General features: G+C 47.2%; 1 protein-coding gene across 5 annotated transcripts in view; it reads right to left on the minus strand.

The window, feature by feature from the left end:
* Window positions 1-6,290: 6,290 nt before the first annotated feature.
* Window positions 6,291-26,468, minus strand: part of LOC105714097 (liver carboxylesterase 1) — a 33,644-nt gene continuing 13,466 nt past the window's right edge. For 4 of the 5 annotated variants that reach the window (XM_064383080.1, XM_064383079.1, XM_064383083.1 and 1 more), the window contains 9 exons: window positions 26,003-26,110; window positions 22,596-22,700; window positions 19,607-19,645; window positions 15,703-15,843; window positions 13,755-13,835; window positions 13,344-13,491; window positions 9,114-9,245; window positions 6,976-7,048; window positions 6,291-6,680 (listed from right to left, as the gene is read on the minus strand). In XM_064383080.1, the coding sequence (XP_064239150.1) occupies window positions 6,497-6,680; window positions 6,976-7,048; window positions 9,114-9,245; window positions 13,344-13,491; window positions 13,755-13,835; window positions 15,703-15,843; window positions 19,607-19,645; window positions 22,596-22,700; window positions 26,003-26,110 (1,011 nt within the window). In that variant the 3' untranslated portion in view covers window positions 6,291-6,496. The remainder of the gene's footprint in view (window positions 6,681-6,975; window positions 7,049-9,113; window positions 9,246-13,343; window positions 13,492-13,754; window positions 13,836-15,702; window positions 15,844-19,606; window positions 19,646-22,595; window positions 22,701-26,002; window positions 26,111-26,468) is intronic. The other variant, XM_064383081.1, reaches the window with a different exon arrangement.

Consider the following 26,468-nt stretch of genomic DNA (forward strand, 5'->3'; position numbering starts at 1 on the left):
GAAACTGGCCCTGGTCACAGACAGAGCTGGGATATGAACCTGTGCAGCCTGGATCTGTAAGTGTGAATCAGTACTTCCTTCTCACCCAGAACAGCGTTTGAAAGCCCTGTCTGGGCCAGTCCTGGTCTCTAATTGCAGGAGCCTCATTCTGGCCAAGGGTGCCCATTTGGTGGCCAGTCTCTGCTGCCCCCTCGTGGGCAGTGTCAGATAGCCACCCTGCTTCTGGGGAAGAGTCAGGACCACAGCCCCAGGGGTCCCTCTTTTCTCGCTTGTACTTCTGGGGAATAACTGTAGAATGTGCTAGGCTGCAATGTCCTGACGTGGAGGGACTGGCCATAACAGCCCCAGCTCTGTCCCCATCCCTCCCTGGGACCAAGACGTTCTTCAGCACTTTAGCCCAGCATGTCATGGTTCCCCCAAAGGATGAAACCCAGGACGGGCTGTCTTCCCGGTCCCACAGCTGCAGGACAAGCAGGACATGCGCAGCTAAGACTCCGTCTGCCCTAGGCAGCCTTCTGTTGTCCCTTGCTACCTATGTGTTTGGGTGGGAGTTTCCCATCTCTTATTCCTGCTTCAAACTGAGATTGAACCCCTTCTTGCTACAATTAATAACACCGCTTCATAGAGGTGTTAGATGTGGGTCTGTTGTGTCTCACCAGGCCCAGACAGGCTGGGAACCGGCTTGTGGTGAGCCTGCCTCACAGTTGCAACCTGGGACTTGAGACTGGCCTCTGACATGGGGGTATTCTCGTGGGACTGAGCCCTTTGGCTGTGGGATCTGGCGCTGTCTCCAGGCAGATGGTGTCAGATGGGACTGCATTAGAGGATATTCAGTGGGCGTGCACTAGAGAATTGGTGTGTGGGAAAATCTCACACATCTGGTGTCAGTGGTATTGAGGTTGTGGGAGCGTGGAGAGGAAAAACAGTTGGGTTTTTTAATTTGCGAGTTTTAGACTGGTCCAGGGAAGAGGAAGGAGATGGACCATTTGCAGAAAAATGCTAGGTAGATGGAGTTTCCTGAACACTTCTGAGATGCGAGGAACTGGAACCATTTTGTGTTAGACGTTTGGGGGGACCCTGAGTCAGAAGGCATTTAATCTTGGTTTGAAAGATGAATACGATTTGGGAAACTCCCACCCAAACAGCCCATCCGTGATGATGACTGTAGAGGCTGAAAGAGCCAAGAGACCAGTCTTGATGCTGTCTCTGGATGTGCCAGCCCAGGCGTCTGCACCACTATCTGGGGACATTGCTGGGAGCCTGGGTCTGAGGCTGTGGTCCTGACTCTTCCCCAGAAGCAAGGTGGCTATCTGACACTGCCCACGAGGGGGCAGCAGAGACTGGCCGCCAAATGGGCACCCTTGGCCAGAATGAGGCTCCTGCAATTAGAGACCAGGACTGGCCCAGACAGGGCTTTCAAACGCTGTTCTGGGTGAGAAGGAAGTACTGCTTCACACTTAAAGACTCAGGCTCTAGATCCAGGCTGCGCAGGTTCATATCCCAGCTCTGTCTGTGACCAGGACCAGTTTCCTGGTCCTGAAACCTGTGTGGTCACAGGGCCTTGCTGTCAGGAGGGCTGCAGGTGGCTTTAACGCTGGGCTGCTGGTGTCCTGAAATTCTTCAAAATTGTTAGAATGAGCATCCTGCATTGTTTTTGTTTTATGTTTTTGTTTTGCACAGCAAATTCCACAGCAGTTCCTTTTAGTCCGGTCTTCTTGGGCCTCGTGTTGACAGCACGTGATTGATACCAAGTGAACCGCTCATAGGGTTTCTGTGAAGACTCTCTGAGTTAATATGGAGAGTGTTTATAATAAAACATATAACTATGCAGTGACTTTTACTTACTACTATTACTGCTATTATTTATTTATTTATTTATTTATTTTATGTTTGTAACTGAGTTTTGCTCATGTGGCCCAGGCTGGAGTGCAAAGGCACAATCCTGGCTAACTGCAAACTCTTCCTCCTGGATTCAAGCAATTCTCCCACCTCAGCCTTCTGAGTAGCTGGGATTATAGGCACCCACCACCATGCCCAGCTAATTTTTGTACTTTTAGTAGAGATGGGGTTTTACCATGTTGGTCAGGCTGGTATTGAACTCCTGACCTCAGGCAATCCACCCCTCGGCCTCCCATAATGCTGGGATTGCAAGTGTGAGCCACTGAGCCTGGACTATTGCTGCTATTATTATAGATTTCAATAGTACCATGGACTGATATCATTAAAGGCCAATGTGCACTTCCCTGGGTACAGATCCACCTGCTTAGCAGCTCTTAGTCCATCCAGGTCCCATTGCCCACCACTTATTGGGGAGCCCCAAAACGAGGTTGACATTGGTCCTGATCCAAGGATCCTACGGTCTGCAGGTTTGACCTGCGGGCTGCACCTTGCTGACCCCTGATCTGTAGTGTCTCCCCTTCTCTCTGGACGAAAAGGAAAACATATGCTGTTTCCTCCCCTCGCTGAGGCTCAGGGAGCTCTGGGATGCTGTCTTGGACAGGATGACCAGATGTGGTATGAGGATTCTGCACTGGGGCTGTGGCAAGCTTTCTCACGGCAAGCTTTGAATTTTCCTCCAGCACCAGAAAGGAAGCACCCAGGCTTTCTCAAGCTTTCCAGATGTCAGCAAGAGGGGACAAGGGAACATTGAGGCTTAAAAGCCATCAGGAGTCAAATATCAAATAGTGAAGTCAAACTCATTATGACACAGCATTTGGTTGGGTCTTGCATTTTCTTTAATCCAATCTGAAAATCCTTTGTAATTGGTGCTTTTACATCATTTTTGTTTAACATAATTATTGATATGGTTGGATTAAAATCTGTCATTTCAGCAGTACTTTTTCATTTGTTCCTGTGTCTTTGTTCTCCTGTCTGCTTGCTTGTGTAGTATTTAGGATTTCATGTTATCTCTGCTATTGTGTTCTTATTCATATCTCTTTTTAAAAATCTTCATTGGTTTTCCTGAGTATATAATATACATATTTAATTAATCACCTTTTACCTTCAAACAATATATTACCAATTACACAAAGTGTAAGAATCTTACAAAAGTGTACTTCAAATGCCTATCTCTCATCTTTCGTATTATTTTTGTCATATATTTTGTTCTTACCTATGCTCTAAATTCACAGTTCATTGGTGCTATTTTTGTTTATTATTTTCTTATATAAGGAAAAATATATTACCTTTATTTTAAAGTTGTCTGTAGAGCTTCACTTCTTTGATAAAGATCCAAGTTTTTGTCCTGTATTATATACTATCCATGTACATACAGAATTTTCTTTCATACTTTTTGTAACACAGATATAATTATAAATTCTCTCTGTTGCTCCTCTGAAAGCTTTTTTCCCCTCGATTTTTGAACAGTATTTTTGCTGGATATAGAATTCTGGGTTGAGAGATTTTTTCCTTTGAATATTTTGAAGGTGTCATTCCATTATTTTATGGTTTGCATAGTTTCCAGTGAGAAGTCTGTTCTAATCCTTTTCCTTGCATGCAATGTCTTTTTCCTCTGGCTGCCTTCAATATTTTCTCAGTGTGTGTCTAACTGTGTACGTTGTTCTCGTAGTTGTTGAATCCTGCTTGGGTTTTCCGAGCTTCTTGAATCTATGCCTTGATATTTTTCATCACTATCAGGAAAACTCTCCACCATTATCTTTTCAAATATTTTTTTTTTTTTGCCTGCTCTGTCTTCTCTTTCTAGGATTCCAGTTATGCATATGTTGGACCATTAGATATTATCTCACAGTTCTTGGATTATCTGGGTTTTTTTCACTCATTTTTCTAATTTTAAGTTGGGTAACTTACATGGACCTGTCTTCAAGTGCACTCATTCATTCCTCAGCTGTGTCAGATCTACTGATGAATCCATTGGAGACATTTCTCATATCTGTCACTATTTTTTCATTTCTAAAATTTCTATTTGCTTCTTTCTTACAGTCTCCACCTCTCTGCTGAAACTACCCATCTGTTCATGTAAGCATTCCATATAGTTATTTTAAATTTCCAGTCTGTTAGTCTAACACCTAGGTTATCTCTGAATCTGGTTCCATTGAGTGCTTTGTCTGTCTGTCTGTCTGTCTGTCTCTCTCTCTCTCTCTCTCTCACTCTAAGGGCTGCTATCTCACCACAATGCCATGGCTAGAGTGCAGGTGGCTATTCATAGGTACAATTACAGTGCACTATAGCCTTGAACAGACAGGTTCAAGCAATCCTCCTGCATCAGCCTCCTAAGTAGCTGGGACTACAGGCATACATCGCCGTGCCCAACTACTTTGTCTCTCGTTGATAGTTTTTGCCTCCTTTCTAAGGTTTGCGATTTTGAATACAATGCTTACATCATGGATAAGAAAGTAGAAATTGAAGTAGTATCAGTGACAGGAAATGGGCATACCCTTTCTTCTGCTGCTAGACTGATTGTGTGTGTGTCTGTGTGTGTGTGTGTGTGTGTGTATATATACCTGTATTTCAAGTGTGGTGAGCAGGGAATAGTTTTGTTGTTGCTATGGTTATCTTTTTTTTTTTTTTTTGAGATGGAGTTTCGCTCTTGTTATCCAGGCTGGAGTGCAATGGCACTATCTCGGCTCACTGCAACCTCCGCCTCCTGGGTTCAGGCAATTCTCCTGCCTCAGCCTCCTGAGTATCTGGGATTACAGGCACACACCACCATGCCCAGCTAATTTTTTGCATTTTTAGTAGAGACGGGGTTTCACCATGTTGACCAGGATGGTCTCGATCTCTTGACCTCGTGATCCACCTGCCTCGGCCTCCCAAGCTATGGTTATCTTAAATGTACCATCTGCTTCAAATGCTTCCAGTGCTACCTTGTGCTGGTTCTAGTGTGCTTGTGTAAGTCCTGGTTTTCTGAAGGGTTTTTTTTAATGTCCCATTCCACCCTCAGCTTTAGGCCTGTCCTGTGCACCTGCTCTTCTGAGAGGGTCTTTCTGCATGCTTTCTCTCCTCAGCATAGATTTCTGTTACCTGGGACTTGGTAATTCCACGGTAGCAGTGAGGAGCGCTTTCTCTTGTCCTGGTCCAGCCTCAACATTAGGCAGGACCTTTGTTTGTTGGTGTTGGAGATGGGACCTTGTCAGAGATATTGACCATCCCCAGCAGTAAAAGACCAATTATCTGGGCTTAAGATGATTCCCTGTCCCTCTCCCAGGAGTCTAGAGTTTTAAAATGTTCCTTATCTTCAACCTCAATATGTCTCTGCCAGTGCCTGGAGGAAGACAAGATTTGCTGGCCATTTTCCAGCGGTTGAAGGATTTTGTTCCTTAGGGGTGAAGGGTGTGAGCAGGGTTCATGCCTGTGCCCCTGAAGGCAGGCTTTCTCCAGTCTTACTATCTACTCCAGTCTTTCTCATGGGCCCCGATAGATGTCCATGGAGTAGAGTCTGTGACAGGAGTCAACTCCCCCATGGCTCCATCGTTCCCAAAGATTTTATACTCTCACAGTGGCCCACACCTGGCCTTCAGCACTGATTAAAATTCATAGAGTTTTTCTGCTTGTTATGGTCACCACATCTCCTGCCTGCAGGTGAGAGGTAAGACAGAGTTCACATCCCATCCCTACCCCAAGTGCTTGTCTTCCCTTTGATTTCAGAGTAATCACGTGCCTTACAACTTCAGCTCTTTGGTGCATGAAAAGTTATGATTTTCAGGACAATCCAGCATTCACTTGCTGTGAAGGCAGGAGCGACATTCTTTAGAACTTTCTTCATCCTAGGAGAATGCAGAAATCATCCATGGGATTCTGGGAAACACTCTATGAGGTGGACCCTCTGGAGACTTACTCCAAGGTGGTCACTACCCGCACCAGGAGTGGTCCAGGCTACAGAGGGAATTTTGACCAGCTGATGGAAGAGATAGGTTCACGGAGGGCACTGGGAGACTATTGCACATATTAAGGAAGGTGTTTCAGGCCTGTGCAAGCGTCAGTAAGGGCCATGCAACAATGCCACAGGATCACCTCGGCACGTCTCCCTCTTTCCCTGATCCAGGCACATTCTCAGCCTGGGCCATCTCCACCTCCGGAGGCAGCTCTAAATGGAGGGTAGGGATGCTGCACTCTGGCCATCCCAAAACCCATTATTGGAAATTGCTGGCAGCCAGAAACATGCCGGAGGCTCAGACCTCCCTTGAGCACCATCTGTGGCCCAGCCCTCTGGGCTCTACTTGTCCTGAGGCCAAGCCATCCCCAGGAAAGCCACCTTCCTTCTCACATTGCCTCTTTCATCATCGTTCTGTCTCTAGGAGGATGGATGAATCTCCAATCCAAGACACAAGCACTGATTTGGCCTCCAAAAGATCCTTTATTCCCAAAGCCGAGGTCACAAATAGAAAACTGGCTCCTTTATGGCCTCTGCCCCCTCCACCTCCCCCACCACCAGACAATTCTCCAGCCAAGGTAAGATGCCTTCTTAACCTGCAATCCCTTTTGCAAAAGACCCCATTCTTGGCTCCTCCAGGCTCCTGAGGCTGGCTGGACATTCCATTCACAGCTCAATGTGTTCTGTCTGGGGTGGCTTCTCCACCACCATCTTGGCAAAGAGGTTAGTCCAGAAAGCCACTTCCTTGTCCTTCAGCTTCTGGGCCGCCTGGGTGTTGGCACCAATCTGTAGGTACCCTTCCTTCTGGTTGTACTCTGGCCAGTGGGGCAGCCCTTCCCCATTGGGGTTTCTGAAACAGAATCAAATAGAAATGCCCCAAAGCTGCTATGTGGTCTGAATAATCCTCTGAGATATGTGAAGATGCCCAAGCTTATCTCTGTCAAGAGGCTTGTATACCTCCAGAGACGGGGAGCTCGCCATCTCCTGAGGCGGCCTATCCATTTTTAGAGAGCTCTCATTGTCAGAGTGCTATGGTCACAGGGTCAGGAGTTTGATCACGAGAACCTTAGAAGCTGCCCCTTCTGAATAGGCACGCTCTGGCCCCACCCTCACCAGCCCTGCTCCGTCTTTGCCACCAGTCTCACCCATTGCGAGCAAAGTTGGCCCAGAATTTCATCACCATCTTGCTAAGTCTGATCTCCTCTTCTGAGCCACCCTCTGTTAGGAAGAAGAAAAAAAGCCTTTATTACTCAAAGTGTGGTCCACGGACTGGCAGCAGCATCATCATATACCAGCCTGGTAGAAGCACGTTTTTGACCCATGCTCCACACCCACTGAGCTGAACTCTGCACTTAACAAGATCCTGGTGGTTTTAAGTGCACTTTACCTTTGAGCATGGCTGACCTAGGGCTCAGCAATGGCATATGTGATTCCATGTGCTGGCTGCCTTTGTCTCCTGTGACCCTCACCTGCCTCCTGCCCGCTCGGGGTCACAGGCAATGCCACACCCCAGGGTTTCCTCTACGGCAGCCCCACCTCCCAGGGTTGCTCTGTCTTGGGACTTTTCTCCCTCCCTGGCACACACCCACAATCCATATTCTGAAAAATAACAGAGCTCAAGGCTCCTTGGGGTGCACAACTGGGAGAGGCCCAGAGGCGCTGGTGCATCCAGAGCAGCCATGGGGTGAGTCCCATGTGATCTGTAACTGCTGAGAGTTAAGGTTTAGAAGACATTGTGGAAGGATTCTTTTAAATGTTGTGTAATGTAAACTACAAATAAAATCCTAACACCCCCAACTGACTGAACAGAACCCCTCAGGGCTAAGGGGAGCCCAAAAAACCCTACACTGAGTTCCTGCCTGGGAACGGACAGGAGGTCAGACACGTCTCACAGTACTCCCTCCCTTTTGTGATTTAGACGCCACCGACCAGCATCAGCAATCAAATGAAGGTCATGATTCTGACAGATCACACTCCTTGTGGCAATAAGACACCAAATCAAAAACAAGACCTAAGGCCACGCTGGGCAAGTGTTCAGGCCTGCATCTCTACCCTTAAAAAATCCGTTCTGTTCTCACTGCCGCGAGGTGCTTCCGTTTCTCTAGCAGCTAAACTAGCACTGTCCCAGAGTTAAGCAAAATGAAAACATTTACAACGGCTGCTGCTTGGAGACGCGGGCAAACAACCCTGCCCCGCCAGTCTAAACTGTGGCTTTGATTGCGTAAGAGACTGATTTCAGTAACTTTCTCCAGGTAAGAAGACAACCAACCCTGGACTGGACGTGGCCAGTGTACAGAGGTTGCTCAGTTGCTGGGCTTTGCGTCCTGAGAAGACCTTTTGACTTATAGACCCTAATTGTAATAAATTTAAATATATTTAAATATTAAGTCTCCATCCCATGACCCATAGGTCACGTTACATGCAAGTTTGTTTAATACACATGGGATCTGGACTGTCTTTATGAATATTCATTCCTTCCACTGCAACCTGCTGAACATGTATGTTTAGCCAACCTGTTCACATAGAGCTCCTACCCAAACCCTCCTCCTTCAATGATGAGCCTGTGTCTGGATTTGGCTGGAGGCACCTTCCCAGCCTGTGGGATGGCCACCTTGCTGACTGTAAACCACATCAAAAATAAAGTCTTCTCTCTTACTCCAAATTCATACATCCTGTGATTTCTAAATTAACAATTATTAACTATATTAAATCTAAAGGTTTATGAGTTTTTGTTAGAGACAGACAGAAAGACAAACAGACAGACGTTAGACCTGACTCAGGGCTAACACCAATGCCAACCTCACCCTCACTCACATTCTGGGCACTCCTGGGAGAGGGAAATTGATTGGTGGCTTCTCAACCTAGAGCAGGGCCCTGCATGTGTCCCATTGCCTGTCTTGTTGATGTCACAGGCCAGGATTCTTAGCGTCTGTGGCAGAGGGCACATGAATACACATCCTCCCTCACTTATTAGAGCAGGAGGAAGCTGGGGACAGCCCATTGCCATTCAACCCTGTTACAGTGAATCCTTCAGGAGACATCCCACCTGTCTTGATGTCACAGGCCAGGATTCTGAGTTTCTGTACATAGGGCATATGAATTCACGTCCTCCTTCACGTGTGTTTCAGAGGGAGAAAGCCAGGGGCTACCCAATGACATTCAACAGTGTCATAGTAATCAGGAAACTAAGACCAGGAGAGGACAAACTTGCTGAAGGCCACCACACCAAGACTGGAACCCAGATCTCCTAACTCCAAGCTCAGGGCCAGCAAGGAGCCATTACCTTTTAAAAATGGGGCCCCAAAGACGGAGAAGATCTCGTCCCCATGGTCTCCTATCACCGTCTTGGGTTTCAGGTCTGATGAGAAGCTTGGACGATACTGAAACTCATACATGTAGGTGGGTGCTCCAGCATCTGAGAAGACAAAGATTCACGCACAGTTCATGTGGCCAGACACACCTGGAGGCTACCAAGGTCTCCAGTCCTGCAGGAAACCCCTGGCTATCAGCACTGTAGAGAAACAGAATCGCAGGAGAGCTCAGTGATGTGCTCCGGGCTGCACAGCTGGTTGAGGTGGAACCAGAATTGGAGCCAGGTGTTTGTTCAGTGAATGAATGTTGAATGAATGAATGTGGAAACCCTGGGTCAATTCATTTGAATAACTGCCTTTACAGGGACACTGGCTCAGCCATGTAAACAAACCCCTTTGCCTGCTGGCGCATTCTCACACAAGACAATCTCTCTACATCTGGTTACACGGGATGTCATTTGTTGATAGCAGACTCACTTTCATTCACTGGGATGACATCTCCACCCTGACAGGTGTCTTCTGTTCTGCCTAGTTTTGAGCATTTCCAGTGTTTTTCTCACCCTTCCTGAGAAGACTCGAGCAAATCCAAGTCGCTTGTCTGAATGTGAGGCTATTTAAATACAAACATATGCGGAGCGTGAACAACCTGTCTCTTGTGTCTGAGGAATCTGCAGCACTCAGCGCATTATCTCACGCTCCCCACGTGTCTCGCTGCCTACCTGGCCTGGGAGTGTTAAGGTGTTAAGGCATTAAAGTGGCGGCAGAGAAGAGAAGGGGCTGAGCAAGGGTGACCTTGCCTCTCCCCTGCCCTGTCTCCTTCTCCTCTGCCATCCTCTCCCACCAGCAAAGCTCTCCTGTCCCAGCCCCAAGAAGATGCCAGTTTCCTAATGATTGGCTCATTGGAGCCACAGCACACTGCTTCTTCAGGGCTTCCTTGGGGGTCACCCAGCCCTGTGACTCAGCATTTTGCATTGGTCATGGTACCCACAACGAAGGACCCTAAGAAGGAAAGGGTCAGGGATATGCCAGCCTGCTGGAGAAAATTTACAACTTCTTTCCTTTCGGATACGGTAAGAAATTTGGAAAATAAAATAAAAGAAATTAGTAATAGTAAGATGGACCTAACTGTCCAAATTATTGGACCTCAAATTTCCCGTAAGAAATTTGGAAAATAAAATTGAAACAGGAATAAGAAGAGATAAAAATATGGAAACATATAAAGATGAAAGTAGGTAACACTTATAATTCCCTACCTGAGGCAAGGGCTATAAATATTTTGTATTTCCTTCTAAAAATTTTCCATATCCTATATGATTTGAAAATCAATTGTAAAAATCAAATTTAAAACATCACTCACACCTCTAACACCCAGAGAACACTTCTTTTTTATTTTAGCATATCTTTTATTTACTTAAATTTGGGATATTATATATGTTATTTTGTATTTACTGTATTGATATTTTAAATTATTTTGTAGACATGGGGTCTTACTATGTTGCCCAGGTTGATCTTTAATCCTCCCATCTCAGCCTCCCAAAGTGCTGAAATTACAGGCATGAGCCACCACCTCCAGCCATCATTTCTTAACGTCCTTAAATATTCATCCACAAAAGGATTTAACAACAGGAGCTCACGCATCCCTAATCTCAGGCCCTACCACACATATCATTTCAATGTGAAAATGAAGAACAATCTATTTACTCATCTTTGTCAGCCTCCTTCACTGCACCCTCAGCTCAGCAGGAAGCGTGGTTTGGAAGAAGCCATCCTCTGTGGCTCTGTAATCCACCTGTTAAATGGTTGCTTCAAGGTCAAGCAAAAAGTGCTAAAAGGAGGGTTTGACCTTGCCTTTGCCACTCAGACATTTTCCAAAGAAACTCAGAGTCAACCACAGAGGAAAGAGCTTTTGTGAATGAGAGAACTTATTATAGGCAGCATGCTGCCCAAAACCTACTTTGTAAAAACTCTTTGGCTAAAGCCAATGATATTCATATGATTCCTACAGTCACAACACATGTCTTCAGAGAAAACTAGGGTACAGATTTGGGTAATGACAGTTAGGCACCATAAGAGAAGCAGAGACAGTGAGAGGGCTTGTCGTGAAAAACATGCAAATTAAAACAGGGTGATGTGCTGCTTCTTGGTGGGGACAAATTGGCAGCATTAACTTTCAGTCTTAGTATCCCAAATGAGAAAGGGAGTTAAGAAATCCACATTCTTATGCGCTGGAATGCAATTTTGTAATACTTGCCAAGAGTTCTAAAATGTTTCTGTTGTCCAGTCAAGGTTTTCACTTCTAAAAATAATCCTAAGAAAATTATTAGACATGTGGTTAGAGACTTATGAACATTAGGCGGAGCACAGTGTTATTGTAGCATCAGAATGTGAGCAGCCAGCCTAAATGTCTAATAGGATAGGAATATCAAAGTCAATTTCATACAGTCATTTCATACAATAAGGAATGTTTTGATGAGTTTGTATCAGCCTTCAGAAATTCCTCACAACATAGTGTTTGTTCTATGAACGGAAGCAAAATACAAAATTGATTTTTAAAGTATATAGGACATGGAAAATCTTTAGAGGAAAACACAAAAAATTATAGCACTTGCATCCAGGTAGTGGAATTATGAGTGACACCTAGTTTCTCCTTCATGTGTTTCCATATTTTTGAAACTTTCTACAATTTAGCATATTAATTTTATATTCATAAATGTGTTTATCAAAAAGAGTGACACAACAAAAGGTGAAAGTTGATAATATCTGTGTAGTCCTGACAAAAAACAAAAACAAAAAACACCCTGAACTGAAAGTCATGGAAAATCAGATGAAAAACACAAGTTCAGTATTGCTCAAAGCATCAGAAGATGGAGATGGGAACATTATATATAAATCAGACGCAGAGCATGGGGCAAAGCCAAGTTTACAAAAGAACAGATTCAACTCCAGTGGTCCTGGTTAAAGGGTTTTATCAGGACCCCGTGAAGAAGTGAGAGTTAATGAGCACCTGCACCTTCCTGTGCAAAGGTGTGTCTGGGCACCTGCTAGATCAGCTTTAGCTAGTTTTTATCATGCTTATGAAGTTCCACATTTAAAAACCCTTCCAGTATGCTTAGAGAGAGGACATTTCCTGTCTTGCAAACTGGATGAATGAGAGCTAAAAGAAGAAGAGTCCTGTGAATTTCCTCTAGCGGGCACCCAGAAGACACTCCTCTCTAGGAGAGCTCATGGATCTCTAACCTCATGACCCACCCACACTGCCTTGGGTCAGTGGTAGAAGGTCCTGCATAGACCCTGCCCTGGCCCTCTGGCTGCCCATTCCTGCACACACCAAGATGCACAAAAGCCAGCCTCAGACATTGCCCTCCTCCAGACCACTGACCCCACACCCACCACGGCTCCTCCTTTTTGCCTTCTTGGTCCTGGACAACCCTCTCGATCCCGTGCAGAGCTCTCTCTTTCCCCAGCTCCAATACTTAACAAACTTGTTGACAGCAAGCTTGGACCTTAAAAACCTTCCTTGATTCTTATTTCAATATTTGTCCTACAGCAGCCCTACGTCCCACGATAACTCCAGGCATGGAGCCCTTGCAGCAGATGCTGTCAGTGTCTCATCCATATCCCCTGTTTCTGGGCATGCCAGCCTGATCTCCACCTCCAGCATCTGTAGCTCCTGGCCTGAGGGCTTTGTCTGGTCACAAGAGACTAGCCTGCCCTTGTGTTTAGCAGGTCAAAGTCACAGGGAATTAACAACTCCTTGGAACAGTCTTCAACCAATGGCAAGTGGAAGCTGGTGGATAAATACCCCGGCCCCCTTGCTGCTCAGATGGGAAGCACCTGAGCACTGTCTTCTCCGTGTTTCCTTGATTTTCCCAGCTCCGGTTGTCCACAGTGGATATTCTCTTGGCAATGCATCATGGATTGGATTCCATCTCTTTCCTCTCTCACTTCCCGCTCCCCCCCATCCCCACTGCTGTTGTCTGGGATCATCACCTTACAAAACCACTTGCTTCTGGATTTTTATTTCTCAGTCTGATATAGGCATAAACCAAAATAGGACAGCATCTCACCCCATGCCATATGGAATCAGCCTTTGAGGCCTAACCCTTAGCCGTTTCCATGTCTGTCTATGCTGGGAGGTAGGCGGGTCAGATACAGAAGTTGGTGTGGTTCGTGTCCCCACCCGTTCGACCTCTGGGACTCACCTCTGTGGTTCCGAGCCACAATCACAGACGGGACACCCAACGTCACATCCCCCACCAAGTCCAGGAACAGGTCTTTCTTTTTGACAGGGTCATCTGTTCCTCCTAAGTACTTCTCAGTGGCTTCTGGAATTAGTTCCTTAGGAATTTTCTGAAATAGATCAATAAAGTGACCATCACTTCCTGGTGAGTGATGCAGCATCTCCAGCCCACCAGGAAGGATTGCCTCAATGGTGAACCTCACGAGTCCTGTGCACCTCCCCCCCAGGGTGAAAAGTGAAGTGGGAAAGGTGAAAAGATAGGGGAAATCCTGAGGCCCCAGTCTTCCTTCTGCCATTGAATTTCTCTATGATTTGGGGCAAGTCCGTGTTCCTCTTTGGGTCTCAGACAATTCCATGGTTCCTCCACTCTTACAACACTGGGATAGGAGTTCCACAAGAGTGACATGGCTGTCTTCTGGTCCAGTTTCCCTTCGGAGAGTGGATAGCCCATCAACTGTTTAAAAAAAGAAAGTTGAGCATTTAGGGATGTAGGGATCATTGGGAATTAATGAGAAGAAACAAACTGACCAACGAATCAAACCAATGCAGTCTGAAGGTCCTCTAATTTTACTGGGCTTTCAGGGACATGGGTCTTTACTGAACGGGCAAAATCAATGAATCAAATGGGCTTATATCCAGAAACTCAAGCATTGCAAAGATTACAAAAAAAAAAAAAATTGGAGGAGCTGTGCCAGTATTTTGCAATGTGTGTGTGTGTGCATGTGTGTGTGTGTCAGACTGGCTTCCCTACAGTGGTCAGTGATACAGAGAGGGAAGATTTCTGCCAGGCTAGTGTGGAATAGGGAGCTCTGGGGAAGAGGACAGAAACCTCCCAAATACCACCTGTCACAGATGACACGGAAAGCCCCAGATCCTGCCTTCATGGCTTCAGTCTTTGGTAAAACCTCTGAAATCCTTCTGAGGGGTAAACACACATCTCTCTGCACAAAACGACTCGGCCCAAACCTCTGCACTCAGAGACTCAACCAAACTCTAGCATCGCTTCCAGCAGCTTAAGGCTGTGTCCCTAGAATGACTGCAGCCAGTGTCCTAAACATGCCTGCCTGCGAAGACTCAACGCTGCCAGGAGGATTTACTCTTTGCTCCAGCCAAAACCTGGAGAGAAGCAGACAGGCCTCTGAACCCTCCTACTGCAGTTACTTTAGAAAGCCTGCAATGATAAGCCCTTTCCCTGCCCTTTGGGTTGTGAATATACCACCCAGCCATATTTCCTTGGGGACCTGAGAGCCTTCTCTTTGCAATGCAAACATTCATGAAGCTCATTCTTACTCTTCCCAGTCCCTGTGGAAAGAGTAGAGCCTGACTTCAGTGGGTTCTTCCTGCAGTCTAACACACGGTGTCCTGTTCTGAAGATAAGAGGAGTTCCTTTCTGCCCCAGGTGAGCCAGGATGAAGAGATCCAGGCGGTCTAGCCACATGAACCAACCCTCTCCCCACAGCCCAAAGTGTGTTTCCTTGGCGCATCTGGCCTAAGAAACATCGCCAGGCTTTTGTTTTTCGGATGTGAGTCTAGTCCATACTGGACTGTTTCCCCTATTGCAATCTTGTTACTGAATAAACCCATCCCACTGCTGTAACCAGGGTCAGCTTTGTTCATCTTCAACTGAAAGGAGAACCCTTCTTCACTTTCAGAAGTCAATCATTTTTTCCATTTTTTTCCAACTTTTATTTAAGGTTCAGGGGATACCCGTGCAGGTTTGATACATGGATAAATTGTGTCTCTGGAGTTTGGTGTATAGATTATTTTGTCACCAGATATTGAGCATAGCACCCGATTAGGTAGTTTTTCCATCCTCACCCTCCTCTGACCCTCCACCCTCAAGTAGACCCAGGTGTCTACTGTTCCACAGAAGTCAACGGTAACTCAAAAGAAGCCATTTCTTTTGGATATTTCCCATGAGGTGATGAAGAGCAAGAGTGATTAATGGGAGAACTCCGCATTCCCAGCCCAAGTTAGGAAGCCCCTACCTGCCTCTCCGGACTCCACAGTTCCTTCTCCCTTCTAGGCCCCCTCCGTATTCCCATCTGCACAATTATTTTCTCTACTGGCCCTCCCAGCACAGACACTTCAGGATTCTTCATTAGGGAGACAACAGGGAGTCTGGGGAGAGGATTCCAGGGCCCTGACACCTGGTGGCAACTGTGCCCTCCTGGAGGAGGTTTCCATGAAAATGTAGTCCTGCTGAAGGGAACAGCTGCCCAGGACTCAGTGGGGCTTGGAGAGGGAAGCACTCCTGGGCCCAGAGATGGGAGGGTTCATGGGGGGTGGTGAGTCCCTCCAAGAGGCCTGCGCCTTCTCACCGTTGGAAGAATCCAGCCAAACTCCTGCTTGTTGATTCCAATCATGTAGGGAACAAGGTGGAATTTCCTTTCAGCTTGCAGCTCCTCAGGTGTTTTTGGCAGCACAACCCCGTCAATCACCGTGGGCAACAACATGTGTCTCTGGGGGAGAGAGCAGCGCAGAGTCCGTGATTCCCTCCCTGGTCACACCCTCCCTGATTTTGCCTGTCTGAGGGTGAGACCAGCACCACAGACTGGCGTGGCCATGGGCCACAGCTACACACGCTCGGGTTCCTAACTTCGGGGGGTAGGTGTGTGCGACCCAGGGGTGGAACTTCAGGCAGAGGCTGGCAGTGGTCAGGTGACGGGGAGAGGAAGAAGCCTTCACTCAGTTTGAAATACATGTGTTATCTATATAAAATTACATGTGTATATATTTCAATTTGAGGTGCATGCATTCCTCTCTCTGCATCCACAGCTGATTTTTGGTAGTCTCAGCAGTTGTTTCCGATAAAGCTCCCATGAGTGCTGAATTAGAGAATACAGAGTCATCACTCAGAGGGGAAATACTGGGCTAGGTTGTTGCAAACCTCTGGTCACATTTTCATCAACCTTCTTTTATGCGTGGGTTTCTCTGGAAAGACACTTCCACAGCTCCATCACAGACAATGGGTGTTACTTTAGCACTTCCCATCACAGCCTCATGTATGAATCGGCCAATTTCCTTCTCCTTTTTCTGGGCGTGCTGTTTTGTGGATTTTTCAACACCGAACCCATGGCCGGCAGCACTGCAGCTCCTCCCTCGCCCAAGCTTAGCTCACACAGGCGCCTTCCATGTATAAGGCACAGCACAGCCTGCTTAGCTCGGGAACGTGAGACAGCAGCGCTACTCTTGGGGGCCACTCTCAACAGTGACATCACCACAAAAAGCACAAAAGTGCAGAACACATGGCACTAAATAGACTGCAAAGAGGACACTTGTTAGCAAGAGAGATGAAATGAGAAGACAGAGGCTGCCTCGCTGGAGCTCAGACGGAACTCGCCCATCATGCAAATCCAACTTCCCCTGCTCTGTGCCTGCCTGTGTGTGACCACCAAAGTGTCGCCAGTATCGATTTTGGGGTCACAAGGACATTTCAGCAAGCAGGTGAATTTATAAATGCAGAATCCATGGTTAGTGAGGAAGAGACTGTACCTATCTACCTGTATTTAAACAAGAGCTGTTGTGGATCCACGGGTGGCTTTCAGGACGTACTGAACCCTCATCACACAAGGAGGCTAGACTAGGACTTGAGTCCCTATTAGAGAGGAAAATCATGAATAAAAGAATCAGGGATGAACTCGCAGCATATTGATCCATGTCTTAATTTTAAGTTTTACCTTTGATGATCAATTTTTATATGGTCACAGATTAGAGAGAGCCCGACTCATGTGTTCCCATCAAGGCAGCTGGTGTGTAGTCATATTTCATAGTTAGTTGCAATGGTGTAGTAGTTAAGATAGAACATGGATGTTGAAACCAGATTACCTAGATCTGAAGCCTGGCTCTGCTACTTACAGGCTGAGAGTTTCACCTATTTGAGCCTGTTTTCTCATCTATGAGGTGAGTTATTGTGAGGATTAAATGGCTGAACACATGGGAAATACTCAACATAGCACCTGGTGTCTGGAAGGGCTGAATAAATGTTAGATATTACTTGTCAGCAGGGTTACTGTGGCTCTCTCTCATAGACACCAGTCCTCTGTGCCATATTCCCAGTTCCACACTCCATGGACTTTATTTCCTTCCTGGATATCAGATGGAAGTGGACATTCTCAGGCTTTGAGACACTATGGCTTCCAGGACCTTTGGTCTGCTCTGCAAAAGTCAATTAATGAGGAGCTAGTTCTGGCTGCCAGAGGGAGATGTTCTGTAAAGTGGACCACACCCAGCTGTACAAGAATCAGATCCTAATCCAATATGGCTGACAATCCAGAACAGGATTGGGTGCAAGTCCAGCCACCTTGAGTATCTGTGCCATTCAGGCAGGGCTGTTATGGGAGGCCAGCAGGAGGAGCAGCCCTTCTGGAAGGAAGGAAATTGGCCAATTCATTTCTAAACAGTAGAAACAGCATGAGCAAAAGAACGTTTGTGTCACCGTGCAGGGTAAATTCCAGAAACACCCAAGAGTCCTGGGCTTAGAGGGAGGCCGTGGGGTAAGGGATAGAGGGAGGGACCAGTGGCACAGCCTACTTTCCGCACAGTCTAGCACATAGCAGGCACTCAGGTGTGTTTTGAAGGACCAACTCCATGGAGGGAAGGGGATTTGTCTCATAAGGTAGGTCAGGCTTTTAAGAAGCAGGGGTGATGTGCTCTAACTCTGTTAAGGAAGGCCAGTCTGGCTGCACCATGAGACATGGAAATGGGGAGGGAAGGTGAAGTAGAAGAGGATAAATGTTGAGGAGAGAGACTGGAGCACCCAGCTGGGCGGCAGCCATGCGGGGAGACTGCCATCAGCAACGGTGACAAGTGATGGCTGCTGTCCACTCAGAGTTTGCAAGTGGCTTCCCTGTGTGGCCATGACCTTGCTTGGGTCAGAAATCTCAGGGCATCCTCCACTCCTCTCTCTTTCTCACCCCTTGCATCCTGTCCATCCGCAAATCCTCTCAGCATTCCTTCAAAGATATCCAGACTCCAACCACTTCTCCCACCCCCACTGCTACAGCCCTGTCTAAGCAGCCAGGAGCCCTTGCCTGGATTAAGGTAGTGCAGTGCCCACCCAGCTGGTCAACTGCATCTGCACTGTTCCTCTGCTACAGTCTATCTGGACACCGCAGGCAGGGACCTTAGTGAAGTCTAAGATCATGTGACTCCTCTCTTCAAAACCTCCAAAGGCTTCTCGTGTTGCTCTGAATCCAAATTCAGGTCCTTTAAATGATCTCTTTCCCACCTCCCATTACCTCTTTAGCCTCAAGCCAGTCTGTCCCCTCACTCAGTCCTCTTGCAGCCAGTCTGGTCATTCCGTCAGGGTCTTTGCAGTGGCTGTTCCCTCTGCCTGGAATAGGCTTCTCCAGGTCTCCTGACAGCCAGCTTCCCACCTCTTCCAGAGCTTAGCTCAAATGCCACCTTCTCATTGAGCCACTCCCTGACCCTCCTACTTATGTTCAAACCACCTGCAAACTCTATCCTAATGCTGTACACCATCAAACAGAACACATACTTGATTTGCTTTTTTAGTGCACTGTCCCTGCACTGCAATGGAAGGTCCCAAGAGGGCAGGGAATCTTTCTTGTTTCACTCCTATATCCCCAGATCCTAACCAGGTCCAGGCACATAGGAAGTGCTTATTAAGTCTTTGCTGAATGAATCTCATGTACTCTGCCCAAGACCATTGAGGAGAGTGCTGTGACCTCCAGGGAGGCAGCAGAGAGGACAGGATTGTAAGATGCCACAGAGGTGATGTCACAACAAACTGTCAACCCATTGGGAGGTGGAGATGGGGTGAGGAGATTTGGAGGATACTGTTCGAGTTTCCTGTGTGCTGGGAGGATGGGGGTGTCCTCGGTCTGAGATTTAGGCGTCCCCACTCTATGGCTAATCATCCTTCTTATCTCTGCCTCCTGACAGTGGAAAGTTCTGGTTCAGCCTCCTCTCATAATGCCATTTTGGGGAGCAGAAAGTTTAAAAAAGAAACAGAATGGGAAGAGCCCAGGGCGCATATAGGTGATGCCTGGGAGCACCGGCCTGGGAATCAGGAAAATGGGTTCTAGGCCTGCCACTAGTCCTCCTGGCTGTGCTACCCATGCAAGTCACTCTCCCCTCTGGGCCTCAGCAACAAACACACAGGAGTTACTTTAATTACCCAGGATTCTTTCATCCATAGTTAATCGGAGCTTAAAGGTGCTAAGACTCAAAACCTGCAATCAAGAAACAGAAGGTCCTTACCTCTCTGGGATCTCCAAGTAAGTCCACAGATAAAAATTTCTGTGAAAGTAAAAGCAGAGAATGTGGGTGTGAGGCTTCCCGGGAAACCCTGATCTGGGTGAACTGGGCAGCAGGGGTGTCAGGTTCTGCCTCCTGGCGCCGAGCTGGCTGGGCCAAGAGGAAGTGGGAGGACTCTGGGTCTACTTGACCTGAGCACAGGGCAAAGGCATAGAAGGGAGGGGTGGGCACCCGCACAGGAAGGACAGGCTGGGGACTCTGAGCCAGGGTCGATGGAGCTCTGGAGAGGATGCCCACTGAGGCTGCCCAGCCCCCAGTCCTCTCCTATTCCTGTTTCTCTGGGAAGAACACTCTAATTCCCCTTCAGAAACCTCCTTCTTTCCCCATCATTCCATGAATTCAGGCATCTATATATGACCTGAGATGCTCCATCTCCCTGAACACTGATATTAGTTCAGGGATGGGCATACACCCATGTCAATCCAGTAGAGCTTACCCCAAAACTTTTGCAAGAATTTTTTAGAAATAGGGCTTCCAGGCAGATAAGATATAAGTCTAGCGTGCTGTTGGCTTTAACCTTTCTAGAAGACATATCTGCCTAAAAGTGAAGCCAACACAGAGTTGTGAAAAGCTGAAGGATAGAGAATGTAGATTCTCAATAAAATCCTATGATCATCTGGATCCAGCCATGCCTGAAGCCATCAACTCCTGGGTTTTTCAGTTAACATGGGGATGCTATTGCAGCACATTCCTTTTTCTGTTCAAGGCACCTTGGGGGCATTTTCTCATCTCCCATTAGAAAGCTCTGACTCATACAACTCATTGAAACTCATCCTACCACAGGCTTCTCTTTGTTGTGTGTTCATCAAGATTGCAGTGATTGTAGTGTTGCACTGTAGCTCAAAGGTCTGACTTGTGCACAGCAAGTGACCAGTGTGAGTCTCTTCATTAAGGATTATAGTCCGACTAGCCAGGAGTGTGTGTGTGTGTGTGTCAGTGTGTGTGGGATTGTCTTTGTGCTTACGTGTGTGTTTGTCTATGTTTCTCTGTGTGAGTGTCTGTGTTTGTCTGTGTGTGTGTCTGAGTGTATGTGTGTGTGTGTCTGTGTGTGTGTGTCTGTGTGTGTCCGTGTGTGTGGGATTGTCTTTGTGTTTATGTGTGTGTCTATGTTTCTCTCTGTGGGTGTCTGTGTGTGTGTCTGAGTGTGTGTGTCTGTGTGTTTCTGTGTGTGTGTCTGCCTGTGTGTCTGCATATGTGTGTACTGGAGGCAGTGGGTAATCATAGAAGCACTTCCACAAGATCTCAGAAAATCTCAAAAGGATGTCCTAGAATCTTAGGGCTGGAATTTCCTGAACTCCCAACTCTTCCTTTGTGAGCTGGGTCCTCTAATGCCACATGCAGAATTGCTAAAATATATGCCTCCTTCCAAGCATTAGAAAACAGTTGTGTTTTCATTCCTTGAATACTTTGGTCATTTAGAGCCTGAACCAAGATCTAAGCCCCAAGCCCACATTGGGCTCAATCCATGGAAACACAAGCAGAGTCCAGTAATACTGGCTGGCCCTGGGACTCTGGAGTAGCCTCAGGTCCAAGGAGAGAATCCATAGATCAGGCCACTCCTGAACTTGGCATTCATACCCCTCCCCTTCAAGAGGAATAATTTCCAATGGCCCTGGGTGCTGTGACCTCTGGGTGCTTGTCCTGCTGGGCTTCCCTGTGATGAGAGACTGCCATGACCATCCATCAATCCTAAATGTCCCCAAGTCCTAGTGTGTGACAATGGCAGGAGTGGCAGAAGATAATCTAGATCCTCCTGTGTGGGTTCTGGGTCCCATAGTGTTACCTCTGTGACTAATTTGAACTGTGACATGGGCCAATTACAAAATTTCTCTGTCTCTGTTACCACTATTAAAATGGGCACAATGACCTCAAAGTTGAATTTCTCAAGAAAGATAAGGTGGAGACAGGGTTAAAGGCATGAAATCCCAGATTCCTCTGTCTGGTTTCAAACCCTGGCTCCTCCACCTTCTCTGTGAAGCATCCCTGATGACTATAATGAATGCTTCCCTCTCTGTGCTGACACCATACTCAACCTGCGAAGTATATGCATGTGTTTCTGCTTGGATAGCTCCTTGTGAGCAGGGACTATGTCCAATTCATGTCTGTATCACTACCTCTAATACTCACCCCTACATACTTGGCATGAATGGATACATAGATGGAGTTGGTCAATACATGGAGTAAGTTGAATAGGAAGGATACATGAATAGATGGGTGAAAACTAACAGACAGATGATAACTGGATTGTTGGAGTCTCATCACCCCAGAGAATGGGTGATAGAGTGCAGATATAAGGTGGCTGGATGATGCATGAATGGTGGATGGACTGAAAATAGATAAATAAAAAGTTACAAATGGGTTGATATTAGATTGATAAAAAGATATCAGTGAATTGGATGGATTAGTGAAAACATAGATGGATAAGAAGATCATACACAGATGGATTAATGAATGAGTGGAGATACGAGGATCCTAGGATAACAATTGAGTCAGAGTCTCAGGATATCTAGAAAATTGGACCACCACCAGGCCTGATGCAAACAGTTTCTAAGTTAAATCGTGACATCTTTCTGAAAACCTTTCAGCTTAATATCTCCATCCCCTAAATTCAGGATGACAGTGTCCCCTGGGAATAGGTAATGTTTAATTTCTCAAAAATACGTCTGAAAACAAGAATGGCAAACTATTAAATTTTGGTCAATCTTGGGGCTTGTTACACAATTTTTATCATGTTATTTTTGGACTTTTTTTGTTTTTACATTTGTAGTATTTTACAATGAAAAAGGACAAATCAGATTCCCCATCAGATACTGTGACTCCTGAAAGGTGAGACACTGTCCCAGGTAACTGTCCCAGGGCAAGAGGAGAGCTGAAATGAAGAAGTCTAGGACCAGGTTTACAGGTTGGGGGCTACGGGAACAGGCACACCTACCATTTTCAGTGTGGTCTCCAAGAGCTCCTCTTCCGACTTCTGTCGCAGGCAGTGAACCATGACGGCTGAGGTGGTGGTTTTACACCCAGCAGTGGTAGCAATTTGCTGCAAAGATCACAGGCAAAGACAGAGTTCAAGAGCGAAGTCGCTTCCCTCCATCAATGTGGAAAGAGGTGTTCTATCCCAAGCCCAACTTGTAAAGGCAGCAGGGGGCAGCAGAAGATACTCTAGACCTGCAGGTGTGGGCTCTGGGTCCCACGGAGCATTGCCTCTGTTATTAATCTTAACTGTGATATGAGCCAATTACTCAGTCTCTCATCTCTGCTACCCTATCTCCATTGAAACGGACATAATGATCACAAGCTGAACATGTGAAGAAAGGCGAGGTGGAGCTGAGGTTGAGGCGATGGAATCTTGAATTTACTTCTCTGCTGGCTGTTCCACTTAGCAGTCATTTGGCCACAGTCAGTGCACCAGATTTCTCTGGGCCTTGGTTTCTCCACCCATGGGTGGGAATAATGACTGCACCTACCTCATGAGTTAATACATGTGGGAGAGTGCCATGTCTCCCACACAATAAAACATGTGCAGAATTGCAGGAGGCCTAGGTAAGATGATTCACACAGAGGCACTTCAGGAAGTAGCGAATGTGATTTAAAGGTGAGTTCTGAAGAAAAGCAGGGTGTCGTCCCTTGCAAGATATAGATGGGGCTTCTCAGCTGAGTGAGGCATCTGTGGCACAGCTAGAAGTTTCCACCTGCACATTTCTGTACTGGAGTCCCAGGCAATAATCAAGCACTACTCTTCAGGGCACAGGACGGCAATGTGCCCATCAAAGGCCAAATAGTAAATATTTGAGGCTTTGTGGACCACGTGGTCTCTGCTGCAACTTCTCAACACTGCTGTTGGCATGAAACGCAGCCATAGACACGGGACAAATGAATGGGTGTCACTACGTTCCAGGAACACTTCCTTTATGGACACTGAAATTTGAATTTCATATACTTTTACGGTTCATGAAATGGTGTTCTTCTTCTGATTCCTTTCGATCATTTAAAAATTTAAAAACTCATCCTTAGCTCAAAGGCCAAGCAGCATAGACACAGATTTGGCCCTGAGCCAAGGTCTGCACATCTTTGTCCTAAATCAAGCCACAGAGCAACACCAACTAATGCACCAAAAACCTCTTTCCATCTTTAAAAAAATAAAAAATAAAAAAATTTAAAAAGTCCTGCTGAGGGAGAGGCTCCCTTCTGCCTGTCCTGGGGATTGGGGTCGGTCTGCCCAGCACAATCTGGTTTCTTACATTTCTAAGAGTTCGGGGACATCCGAGCAAAGATGGGACACTGAGCCTCTCTCCTAAGTAACTTGGAATCGGGGCTAGAGCTGCTAATGTAAAAACCCTAGTTTTTCACAACAGAAAATACAACCTGACAGCTTTCTGGAACTGAAGGTGAGTCCTTAAGCTCAGGGGCAGAGGGGGTGCTCACGCAGACTGGAAGCAAAGTGAAGCCAGAGAAACGGGCACAGAGGGAGACCAGGCAGGCTCCATGGTGGGGGCCCCCAGCCAAGTGTGCATGGCCCCACTGCCCTGTGCGGGATCTGGGACAGAATCAAGGCCCCGGGTGGTTCTCGAATAAATAAACAGGGACAAGGAGAAGCAGAGGGTAAGAGAGAGAGAAAAAAAGACAGACAGACGAGGGATGGGCAGTGGGGTGGGGATAAGAATAACAGAGTCTAGGACTCTCATTTTGTAATTTCTGCTTCTTGTTTTTTCGCAAAGTCAAGTCTCATCCCAGGCCTCTATTTCATTGAAAAATAATTTCTCCCTTTAAAAGAAGATTTTGAGACAAGGTCTTGCTTTGTTGCCCAGGCTGGATTCCTGTGGTGCAAACACAGCTCACTGCAGCCTAGACCTCCTGGGCTCAGGCGATCCTCCAACTTCAGCCTCCCATGTAGATGGACCCACAGGCTTGCACCACCATGCCCAGCTTAATTTTTTGCTTTTTGTAGAGACAAGGTCTCACTTTGTTGCCCTAGCTGGTCTCGAACTCCTGGGCTCAAGCAATCCTTCTGCCTTGGCCTCTCAAAGTGCAGGGTTAACAGTCATGAGCCACCAAAGCAGGCTAATACTCATTCTTGGCTTAAGTCTGGTCAATGGGCAACTGTTGCTTATAACCAATGAATTCCAAAAAACTTCTCAAAAGTTCTAAAAATTCTTGGCATCCCCGTTTTCTCTCCTTCTATGTATCAGCCCTTTAAGTTTGGATGCTTTCCCCAAACAAGCTCTCAAATCTACCGAAATCCTCCACACCACTGGCTCCAGTGGGCGCTCCTCAGCCTAGGTCTGGATTCCTATTGATCACCTCTTCCTTTGGCTTCCAACCGCTCTCCAGATGATGACAAAATCCTTGCCAGGGTCCTGTGCGGCATGGCCCCTGCCAACATCCCCGCCCTCAGCACTCGCCACGCTCCCCCTGCTCTCTCTGCTCTGGCCCCGTGGGCCCTCTCTCTCTCTCACTCACGGTCGGGTGAGTCTTCCTGCCACAGGACACCTGCACGTGCTGCTCCCCTCCCTGGACATTCTTTGCTCCTGACTCACTGTTCACTTTTCCAGCAAGCCTTGCCTGGTAACCTCCTCCTGCCCTGGGACTCAATGTTTTCTTTAGATTCTGCTGGGGCATCAAGTCCATCCCGTCCATTGCTCTTGTCATAAGTGATGCTTTCTAATCATATGATTCTGTAGCTATTCATCTATTCCCTACATTACAGTGGAAGCTTGGGGAGGTGCTAGGTGTCTGGCTAGGATGCAGAGCCACATAGAGCCATGTAGTGTCTATGTGCCCTCCACATGGACATCTGGCTTTGAGCCAGACAATGACCTCTGCCCACCTCTTGCTTTTGCCTTCACTTATTCACCTAGTTTTGTTGGATGAACAAATGAATCAATAAGTGAATTCTCCAGGGACCAACTCTGGTTATAAGGTGCTCAGTGTGAAACTGCTCCAAGCCTACATCCCACAAGTGGGTCCACAGAACTTAGACCCTGAGAGACACAAGACATCATCTCAGCCCGCTGCCCACTGCCTGATGTGGCACCAGGCCCTGGCACATAGGAGGAGTGTGGTCACAGACAGGGCACTGTACTGGCTGTCTAGGGCCATGAGCTGGAGTCCCGGCTCTGCCCTGATCACCTGCTGCCCTTGGGAAATCCCTTCTAAGCCTGTGTCGGTTTGCCTGGTTGTGAAACCGGGAGGCTGATCAAGGTGTCTCCTTGTCCTCCCTGCTCAGCCTTTGGCATTTCAGTGATTCTAGGAGAACATCAGCTAGAACCCACGGCAAAAGTGACCCCTGTGAATTCAGGAGCACAGAGCCAAAAGCGTGGGGACCTCCAGTGGGAGACCTACCTCAGCCAGGGACTTGATGTCGCCTTTCTCCACCAGAAGAGCAGTGAGGGCCACGCCACTCTCAGAAATGGCCCGGTGGAAGAGGTTCTTGGCCAGTGGAGAGAAAAGCTGGGAGAGAATGGAGGGGAGGAGAGTTCATGCTCAGGAGTAGGGTCAGTGACTAGTTCACTGTTCTGGGCTACATCCACTCTGCCTCTGCCCTGGCCTGTTCCCCAGACACCCTGGGGTTCAGTGGACACAACAGCTCCTCACCTGGCTTGGCCTTCTTGCCGGGCTCACCTCACACGCAAGAGAACCTCCCACCCAAGAGAACCTCCCACCCAAGAGAACCTCCCACCCAAGAGAACCTCCCACCCAAGAGAACCTGGCCTGGCTTGCTTGCCAAGATCACTTCCCACCTGGCCACCCAAGGGAACCTCAGTAGGATAGGGACAGAGCACAGGGCAGGGACATAACAGGAGGTGTG

Source organism: Aotus nancymaae, unplaced genomic scaffold (genome assembly GCF_030222135.1).
Source record: "Aotus nancymaae isolate 86718 unplaced genomic scaffold, 86718_ANA_hifiasm-v0.15.2.pri h1tg000030l, whole genome shotgun sequence".
NCBI classification, from domain to species: Eukaryota; Metazoa; Chordata; class Mammalia; order Primates; family Aotidae; genus Aotus; species Aotus nancymaae.